The following is a 10,853-nucleotide window of genomic DNA, read 5'->3' on the forward strand; positions in this document are numbered from 1 at the left end:
AGTGGAAACTGGATCCACAAGTCTTCAGCATAACAGAGAAATGGGGGAGTCTGGACATAGATCTATTTGCCTCTCCCCAAAATTATCAACTGGACAAATTCTGCACAAGGACTTATCACAGGCAAGCATGGAATGTGGATGCCCTAGCCTTCAGTTGGAAAAAGCTATCCGTCTACACCTTTCCTCCTCTGCCTCTTCTTCCCAAGGTCTTACTAAATGTCAGACAGGAAAAACCAAAAATGATCCTAATTGCCCCGGACTGGCCTCACCAGCACTGGTACCCAATTCTAAGGAATATGTCTCAACTACCTCCTTGGTACTTGCCTCAAATACCTCATCTGCTGTCTCAGCAAAGCAATCAAAATTCTGCACAATCAGCTCCAAGCTCTGAACCTGGCAGCATGGCTGATCATGTAATTATTCAAACAACACCTCTCAGTAAATCTGTGATGGATGTCATTTTGGAAGCCAGAAGGCCTAGTACTAGAAAATCTTATGCTGATAAATGGAAGAGATTCTGTGCTTGGAACCAAGCACAAGGAACAGACACAGCAAAGCCAAATATTCTTCAGATTTTACAATACTTGACTGAGGTGCTTGACAAGGGCATATCTTTTTCATCAGTAAAAATCCATGCCTCTGCCGTCTCAGCTCATTACAACACAGAGCCTCCCATCTTTTCTCATCCTCTGCTAAAACAGTGTCTTAGAGGGGCCAAAAATTTAAGGGCCCCCAGAAGATCACCTACTCCTGCATGGGACCTCAATTTTGTGTTGGAAAAGCTCACCCTGCCTCCATTTGAATCAGCAGCTACTGTGGATATAAAGTTTTTATCTTGGAAAACAGCTTTCCTTCTGGGAATCACTTCAGCAAGAAGGGTTTCAGAACTACAGGCCCTCATGGCTGTGGAGCCTTTTATTACATATTACCCGGACATGGTGTCCCTCAGGACCAATCCGTCCTTTATGCCTAAGGTGGTATCCAGTGTGGCTCTTAACCAAACTATTCACCTGCCAACTTTTTACCCAAATCCGCAGAACAAGAGGGAGCGGATTCTGCATTCCTTGGACGTACACAGACAACTAAGATTCTACTTAAACAGGACCAAATCTCTAAAAGTCTGAGCAGCTACTGGTGGCATTTGCTGCAGGATCAGAGGGGAAGGCTATTTCAAAGCAGAGTATTTCAAAGTGGATAAGCCACTGCATTCATTTCTGCTTCTTGCATCATGGTAAACCGGTGCCCAAGGGAATCGGGTCATATTCCACCAGGGCTGCATCTACCTCAGCAGCGTTTCTCAGAGGAGTGCCAATCAAAGACATTCTAGAAGCTGCTACTTGGAGCTCTGTTCATACTTTTACAAAGCATTATCATTTGCCCCTCTTCACTAAGTCCAGGGCAGGCTTTGCCACTGCAGTTCTGCAGGGCCTTATAGCCACTCTTAATGCTATTTAGTTCCAGCCTCCCATCAATAGCTTTGGGATTCTACCCAAATGTAATGACTGCAACAGTGAAACACGAAGAACATAGTACAGTTGTGTACACTTACCATAAATGTAGATGTTAGAGTGTATTCACTGTTGCAGTCCGGGTTACCCACCCGCCTTCACCCTTTTTTCTAGAACTTCTCTTTCCTTCACTATATTCTACAGCCTTTGTGGTGTATTGCTTTTAGATGAAGGTAAAGTTTATGTTATTACAATTGCATTTATATATATATATATATATATATATTTTTTTTTTTTTTTTTTTTTTTGCTCCTCATTTGGGGGGCACCTGACATCTGGGGCAAGAAAAACTAAAGACAATGGCATTGGCTGCATGTTTTATACCCCTGATGACCTGACGTCATGGAAGAGGAGACGGCAACCGACACAGTACCCAAAACTTTGATATTCAGGCCGACTAAGGGCAACCTGCCAGCATATTACCCAAATGTAATGACTGCAGCAGTGAATACATTCAACATCTACATATATGGTAAATTTGTTTACTGATTACATTACAGTTGATTTGGCTATGAGGTGCCTGACTTGCAGAACTTGAATAAATTGTTGAGATAGGTAGAAAAAGCGACAGATTGGTCTCTCTGCCATAAATAAATATGACAGTTTAAGGAGAACTTGTCCTCTCTCTTATATCCATGAATAGGCAAGCAGTTATGGATTGACATGCTGCTGTTAGAGGGAGTATCCTATTAAGAGGTATAGGCTCAAACTGTTTCAGAAGAGTGCCACTTGGATGCTAGGTATGGTTTTATGCTCTGAATGTATTTGGTAAAAGGCATGCCCTTGACGTACTGTTAGGGAAGGTGTAATATTTGACCTGTGGGCATGAAGTTTGAGTAACCTTTACCAATATCCTTGTTTTCCCGCCTCTCCTCGACTAGTTTAGACCAGTATACAGGCTTTGCTGTATTCTGGGCTGTGGTGTAGTTCCTGTGTTGCCCATTGCCTTACTTGGATAGAAGGAAGTTTCTTTGCTCACCAGTGGGAGTGGGGAGCCTTGAGCAGCCTATCTGTCCCTAAAGGAGTGACCTCAGCGCAAGAGCTTGTAGTAATTGGTTGTTTTGGACCATTTCTAGTTCTTTTGAAGTTACCTGTTTAAAATCCACCTCTGAGCGTTTTTTTCTGGCTATACTACTCAGAAACAGCTCCTCGTGGTCCTGCAGAGTGGTCCTAGCAGCAGAGAACTGAGAAAAGTGACTACTTTCCTGATTAAGTATTTTTTGCTGTTTTTTACCTAAAATACCTTCTCTTGCTTACTTTGAACAAGCTTAAACTGTATGTTGCATTATATATTATCTGCACTTAGTTACATTTGGTCGAAAATTGGTCGAAAGTTTGTTTGTTAAATTTAACTGTTGAGGCTGCCCACTAAAGTGTGCTAGCTTGTGTAACTGATTTATTACTGTTTCCTGTATTTCTGTGTGCTTTCTATCTCAAAAACAAAAAAAAAAAATCCTTGTTTTCCTGCCTCTCCTCTACTAGTTTAGACCAGTATACAGGCTTTGCTGTATTCTGAGCTGTGGTGTAGTTCCTGTGTTGTCCATTGCCTTACTTGGATAGAAGGAAGTTTCTTTGCTCACCAGTGGGAGTGGGGAGCCTTGAGCCACCTATCTGTCCCTGAAGGAGTGACCTCAGCACAAGAGCTTGTAGTAATTGGTTGTTTTGGACCATTTCTAGCTCTTTTGAAGTTCCCTGTTTAAAATCCACATTTGCGTGGCTTTGCGTGATTGTGCGCATAGCGCAGCGCCAGTTAAACTTTTTCTGGCTCTTCAAATTTTCCCTTAAGAAAGCTCTACTCTTATAATAATCAGTCTCCTCGCTTTATTATAAGCCTAGCACTTGTTCTCAAAACCTCTCTTCTAAGTAAGCACTCTCAAACTAAAGTAAGCACTACATCCACCTACCACCCCTGTGAGTACCCACTTCCCTTAAAGGCACAGCACTCCCTTATAATATTCTAGCATGTCGAGTGGTAGATTACTAGCATCCTCTCCGGTTCAGCTGGTTAATCTGGGAATCTTGAGACAATGCTACAATTGTCTCATGTACACAGACAACCCTCTCCTCCTCCCAACAAACACAAATACATGTGAGAGATGCAACTATATAGCCAAACTGGAGGCTGAGCTCTCTCAACTCAGGACTGGCAAGACCAGACAGGAGGAGAAGGTAACCACACACACAGCAAACCTAGTCCCACATAGACCTACCACAACTGCAAACCAAACACATAATAACACAAAGACATACTCGGAGGCTCTAACAAAAAACTTACCAAAACAACAGAGGCTCCCAAAGCAGACACCCAAAAATCCACCACCTCAAAACATAACACATGCAACACATGCTTCAATAAATCAGTGTGTCAAACAATCACAGCCCTTAAGGCCAAACACCATGCCTGATACACTAGTAATAGGTGACTCTATCGTCAGACACACTGACATTCCGCTTACCAGGCTGAACAAGGAGAGGGTAACGGTGAGCTGCCTATCGGGAGCTAGGATCCGCCACATAACACACGCAGTCAGGTCACTCCAAAGCAAGTACAAATATAACTCCGTCATTGTCCATGCCGGCGTGAATGACCTGAGACGTACCTCCCTGGACTACATGAAAAGAGACATAGAAGAGCTCTCTGATTGTGTAGCCCAGGCTGGTATGACCCTGACCCTGAGCAGCATCTTGCCCTCACCAAGAATGATGTCACAATACAAAGACAAGATGATCAGCTTTAATAATTGGCTCAATTACTGGTGTCATTCTAGGGGGATCCAATGTCTGTCTGCTTGGGATGACATGCTGGACAAGCCACGCTGCTTCACAATGGACGGCTTGCATCTGTCACTACTGGGCTTCCGGATATTGGCTAAGGCTCTTGCCACCCCCATAGTGCCTTTTTTAGGCAAGGCTCAAAAGACAAACCCACCTCCTTAGAAAACAAAAATGGAAAAAAATTAAGGGTAATGCTGCTCAACGCCAGAAGTCTAAATCTCAAGATGCAGGCGCTCGAAGCACTCCTCAGTATGGAGAACATCGATGTCTGTGCAGTAACTGAAACCTGGTTCAAGGCTCCTGAGAGTGCCCCAGCGCTACCTGGCTATACCTCGTATCATGCTTTTCGGCCCCAAAACTCGGGCCAAACCAAAAAGGGAGGGGGAGTGTCCGTATTCATCAAGGACACCCACACCTCCAGGTTAGTGGCAGCACATGAAGCATCAGAGACCATCCAGGTGCAACTAACCGTAGGCAAAACTGCTATACAACTGGTAGCATGTTACAGACCACCCTCCCAATCTCAGGAACCCCATTCAGCCTTCCTGAAGATATTGGAGGATATGAATGTCTCACCAAACACCATCATATTGGAAGACTTCAACTACCCTAACATAGACTGGGTGCATTATTCTAGCCCTAACACCCTAGTCCAAAGGTTCCTGGAATTCATAAATTCAAATGCAATGGAACAGCTAGTCACCTCTCCCACAAGGAGAGATAATATACTAGACCTGATCATCACAAACATGGGGACAAAGTGCTCCACACCGGAAGTATACCCCTCACTAGTGAGATCTGACCACAAACTAATCACCCTGGATATACATATCCCACCTCCACCCCCAACACAAAAGACTACAGTGAAAAACTTCTCAAAAGCCGACTTTACACTTCTTAAGACTGAGATGGTATCCTTTAAGCCCACTGGGCCAGTGGAAACCACATCCCACAATGCTGAATGCTGAATCCTTCACAAATGCTTTCTACGGACATCTCCAAGAATGCATGGATCATGCAATCTCAAATAAAACCAAGACCCTCTCCACCAAGGGCAGGCGTTCTGTCTGGTGGACCCAAGCCATAAACAAATTGTATAACAAAAGAAGGAAGCTACTGCACGACAGAGCAAAATCCCATAAAGAGAAGGCATCTCTGATCAGCACTAGTAGAAAGCTACGTTCTCTCATAAAAACATCCAAGGCCAACTTTGAGAGAAAAATAGCTATGGACACTAAAGATAACCACAAGGCCTTCTTCTGTTATGTTAGAAACCTGGGCGGAAACCTTCAGATATGCTCAGAGTTAGTTCACAATGACAAAATATACACTGAACCCACAGATATTGCCAACATTCTGGCAGACAGGTTTGGTGCAAATGTCTCCCCTCCCTCAACCCCAAAAGAAGAAATACTTATCCCAGCTGAATGTAACCTCCCTGTCATCTCAGATATCCAGATGAGAACCGTCCTCAGCAAAGCTAAAAACACAGCATCAATGGGACCTGACGGTATCCCGGGTTGCGTGCTACGTGAACTCCAAGAGGAGCTAAACCCGCACATAAAAATGCTATTTAACCTTAGCCTTACTACAGGATATGTACCTGAACACTGGTGTACAGCAACAGTGGTCCCACTCCACAAAGGAGGCACCTCTACAGACCCTGGTAACTACCGCCCTATAAGCTTAACCAACCTGGTCTGCAAAGCTATGGAAAGAATCATTATGGAACTCATAAACAGAGACATTGGGGACCTACAGACACTGGATCCCACCCAGTTCAGCTTTGTAAAGGGCAGATCCTGCCTTTTGAACCTGGTTGACTTTTTCGAAACAGTCACTAGAGCCATTGACGAGGGCAAAGCAGTCCATACAGCCTACCTGGACTTGGCTAAAGCTTTCGACACAATACCCCACTCAGGCATCATAGACAAGCTCAACAGCTTAAATGTAAATCCATATGTCACAAGATGGGTTGCAAACTGGCTAAAGGATAGAACCCATAAAGTCAAAATCGCTGGAGCCATGTCAGACTCAAAGCCAGTCACAAGTGGTGTCCCACAGGGCTCTGTCCTGGGACCCCTCTTGTTCGGCATTTATTTCTCAGATGTGAAAGCAAACATGGGAGGGTTTTGGCTGACAAAGTTTGCAGATGACTGCAAACTAGGCGCCATAGTCGATACACCAGCTGACACATGCATCCTACAGAAAGACCTCACTGAAACGGACAACTGGTGCCGGAGTCATGGCCTTAAACTAAATGCCAAAAAATGTATAGTCATCCCCTTTGGGAAAAACAAAGTACCCACAAATTATCACATAGACAGTAACCCACTGAGTACGGAAAAAGTAATGAGAGACCTGGGGACCCAAGTCGATAGTGACCTCTCATTTGACACCCATGTTGCCAAAGTGGTTAGAAAGACTTTCTACCTTGCCCACCTTATCATGAAGGGATTCACATCCAGATCAATGGAGGTCATTGTACCCCTATACTCCTCCCTTATCAGGCCCATGATTGAGTACAATGCCCCATTTGGTATGTACCTCACCCGGCACTTGCAACAGCTGGAGAGACCCCAAAAGTACCTCACCAAGAGGATCAAGGGTCTCCAACATATGTCATATGCTGCCAGACTAAAGAAACTCCAGCTCTATTCAGTAGCATACCGCCTACTCAGAGGTGATCTGTGCCTGACGTACAAGGCCATGTCCAATCAGGAATTGATGGACATGCTCCACCTCAAAAAATCCAAATCCATCAGAACCACGAGAGCTAAAGATTTAAACCTCAGCACAAATATGAATAGGACATGCTGGAGGGACAGATTCATAACCCAGAGGCTTCCCATACTCTGGAACAGAATCCCAGTTCATGTTAGGCAGAGCCCCTCACTGACTCTCTTCAAGAGAAATCTTGACGAGTGGATGGGAGATCGTAGGTTTACCCTGGGAGTCATCTCTGTGTCACTACTAGACAGAGGTACAGTAAACTAATTTTATTATGTAAGGGGGTCTTCACTGTGGCACTACTAGACAGAGGCACAGTATTCTAAATCTATTCTGTACACTTTTGTACCATTACATGGGGTGGCGAAAGCCACATCACTATGGCTAGGCTTATAAATGCCCCAGGGCAGATAGCCTAGTACTATACTATGAAACTATGAAACAATGTAAACATTAACTGTACTGGGACAAATCTTGCTGTGTGCATAGTTGATCATTTTAATTAGATTAACTGCCAAGATGCCTTCTGTTACAGGTAGGGTATTCCAGTGTTTTTCAGATGAGTTGAGGGATGTTTATTTTGACTTTATAAGCATATACTTAAGCTGAGCTCTAGCTGGAGAAGATCATGATCAAAATCAGGATACCTATGACTCAACTCTGATTACTGAAGCTAATGAAACCTGAGTAGTTTGATTGTAAAGAGCTTGATCTGTCACTGCTGGGTAAAGGTACAGGTACATCTGATCCAGCTACCACTCTTGTGGTAGCATAGTTAAGAAATGTTGGAAATAAAAGTATTGTACATTACCACAGTACTTAGTCTAAGGTTGACAAAAGGTTGCATGTGTTCACTAGTATGATGGGTCGGGAAATTTTCGGGATCAAATTTGTGTAACATGAAGTTTCTTGCACTGTAGGTTTGGGAATGACTTTACCTAAACCTACAGTACAGGGTGTTTTGTATGTCACACAGACTAGACTGTAAATGTTCTATTTATCCAGTTTTCTATTTTTTGTTATTTTGGTGTTTCCCATTGATTTTAATGGGCTATGTTAATTGTCTAAGTTTCTACTGAATAAGACTTCAGGTAGTATGCAGAGAATTTTATGAATGGACACAGTTGTGAATGGTTTTCTCTGTAGCACCCAAGGTTATTTTTTTATTTATTTTATTTATTTTACATTTGTTGACCGGGCTAGTCTAGCTGGAGATATTTCCATTTTCAGTAGAGGCCCGGGGAGAAAAGCTCCACATACTTAATAATAATATAGAAAAAACAAAGCAATAAGAGGCAATGCCACATACATTAGGGAGGAATTAACGTAACATTGTACAGTAAACCATTGGGATAAAAATGTGGAAGATAACATTTACATAACATTTGTTGGCAGAGTAGTAATGTACAGGAAGAGAGAGAAGTGAGGTTACAGGCTGATAGCAGAATATTAGTCAGGGTTACAGCAAGGGCATAACCATTGAAGTTTTAGGTGATTTTTGAGATTAAGTTTGAAGAGGGGAAAGGAGGAAATAGAGGTTAGGTTGGGTGGCAGCATGTTCCATTGCTTACCTGTGGTGGTGGAGAACAAGGAGTCACCAGCCAAGTTGTTAGATTTGGGTATATAAGCTAGGAGTTTATTAGAGGAGCGTAGGGAATGAAGATTATTATAGGGTGTTATACGATTGTTTAGTGTAGGTGTGTTGTTAGGTAGGTAGAAGATTTTGTGAGCAGTTGTTAGTTGAGAGAGTAGCAGAGCATTTTGCAGTTCAAGCCAGTCTAGCTGATGTAGGTTAATGCAGTGATGGGTTCTGTAGGGCTTACCAGTTACAAACCTTGCAATACTGTTGTAGGCTTTGGTAAGTTTGTTGAGATTGTTTTGCTTTAAATTGGTGTAAATGGGAGAAGCATAGAGGAGGGTAGAGAGTAAATGAGAGTGGGCAACAGTAGTTCTTGCTTTTGGGGTGAGGAAGGGTCTTATCCTATACAAGGAGCCTAATTTTCTGTTAACGGACTTAATGGTGTTATTAATATGATTGTCAAAAGTGAGTTTATTGTCTATTGTAACTCCTAATAACTTACAGGTCAGTTCAGGTGATATAAGGGTTCCATTACTAGCTAGGATGGAGAAGTGTATGGGAGGGGTCTTGTTGTTAGGAGTAATCAGAAGTAATTTGGTTTTTTTGGCATTCAAGAGTAAGCACCGGTTTTGGAATTAGTTTATTTGATGTATTGTAATAATTTAAGGGCTGGTGGGGATGGTAAGTGTGTAAACATTTACTATTCTTTTTACAGAATACCATGAATTTGGTAGGTCTAGAAACATTTTTGTGGTTTTGATGATGCACTAGATATAGATAAACTGTTGGAATGTCAAGCTTGTAGATGTTTTTGATGATGCACTGTGAGTATAGATAGTCAAAAATATCTTACAGTATACCATATATGTGTTTTTATCATACCCTTTAACTGGAGTCAGCTGTCAAGGGCTAGTTATTTTGTTATGGATGAACATCTTAGAAAATGAAGAAAGGCGATAAAGTTAGTATGAAGCTTTTAGATCAAAATGTTTGAATAGCTGTAATAGCTGTGTAATAAACAATGCTATCTCACGTATTCTGACATTATTGGGACTGTTAATTCTCTTAGCCCCAGTCTACCCTTCTTAAGGAAACCAGATTGAAGTGGTGTGTTATTCCTTGAAATTTTAAACATCTTGTCTTTTCCTTCCCAGATTTTCTTCTTCTGTTTTAACTTCTTGAAACATATTATCTCAGAAGAATTCTCTGCCGTAAAAAAGGAGAGGTATGTATTTCAGGAAGTACAAACCTTTTGTGAACATAAAGGCAAAGCCACATAGTGATAGCTCCACATTCTTTTTCTGCATGATTTTGCACTTAATTTTATTTGTTTTTGTAATTTTGAAAAAAATTGCAGAAGAGTTGAAGCAGCAGTGCATGTATGCTTTTAAACCAGAGTGGCTGCAAAATACTAAACTTGGTTGGTGGTTGTTTCTGTGTTTTGTATCTTGTCTCCTCTTTAATGCTGCAACATCTTTTCATATGTAGGAGGAAGAGTTCCCATTGCAGAGACACTGATTTCACTGTAGAAGATATCTGTTTACTGAGTAAGTGGCGTATGGAACTGATACCTTTTAAAAATTGCTTTTGAAACTAATTATGTACTTTTAAAATGCTAATTGCATATGTTGAAAATGTGCTGTGTTCATAAACTAGTACTTAATCTGATGTCAGTCACCACCATTTCCACTAGTGTTTGAAATATTCATAGCACAGTAGTGATTACTAGGCCCATTACCCTAAAGGGCCTTTTTAAACTTAGCTGTACTACCCAAATGTAATGGACCAGTTTTGATCCCATAGTTTTTTTGTTTAGGGTGCATGTAACTTGGGCATGGGTGGTCAAGCATTTGCAAGCTCCCCCTTTCTAATGGGAACATAGATGCCAGGCCAAGGGTAAATTTATGATTCCCCATCCACTAATCAGATTGTGCTTGAGTAAATATAGGGAAAAAACTTTGCCTCACATAAATGAGAAGCTTGTTTCAGAGAAGGGGGCTGTGTCTGAACTGTATTCCTCTCTCTCTCCAACTTGTCTTATTTTGCATGCAGGATTGAGGTCCCTAGATTGAGTTTGTTTCATGCTATTTGTTTTGTGAATATGCAGCAGGTTCAATAAGGTTGAATCAGAAGATGCTTTGTAAGCAAGGCATGGATCACCTTGAAGCAAGCTGTAGGAGACTGAGTGTAACGATGATGCTTTCAGGTGATCTGCATAAGACAAGTTGACTACACTGTGTATTCTTTTTGTTATCAATCTA

At 42.0% G+C, this 10,853-nt stretch overlaps 1 protein-coding gene across 2 annotated transcripts in view; it reads left to right on the top strand.

Moving 5' to 3' along the window:
• The window catches only part of MTMR14 (myotubularin related protein 14), a 1,239,106-nt gene that overhangs the window by 701,771 nt on the left and 526,482 nt on the right, over positions 1–10,853 (top strand). For both annotated transcript variants that reach the window (XM_044078037.1, XM_044078038.1), the window contains exons 14-15: positions 9,747–9,817; positions 10,081–10,139. In XM_044078037.1, the coding sequence (XP_043933972.1) occupies positions 9,747–9,817; positions 10,081–10,139 (130 nt within the window). The remainder of the gene's footprint in view (positions 1–9,746; positions 9,818–10,080; positions 10,140–10,853) is intronic.

The sequence above is a fragment of the Protopterus annectens genome, chromosome 7.part0 (assembly GCF_019279795.1).
Source record: "Protopterus annectens isolate FY-2018-M chromosome 7.part0, PAN1.0, whole genome shotgun sequence".
NCBI classification, from domain to species: Eukaryota; Metazoa; Chordata; order Ceratodontiformes; family Protopteridae; genus Protopterus; species Protopterus annectens.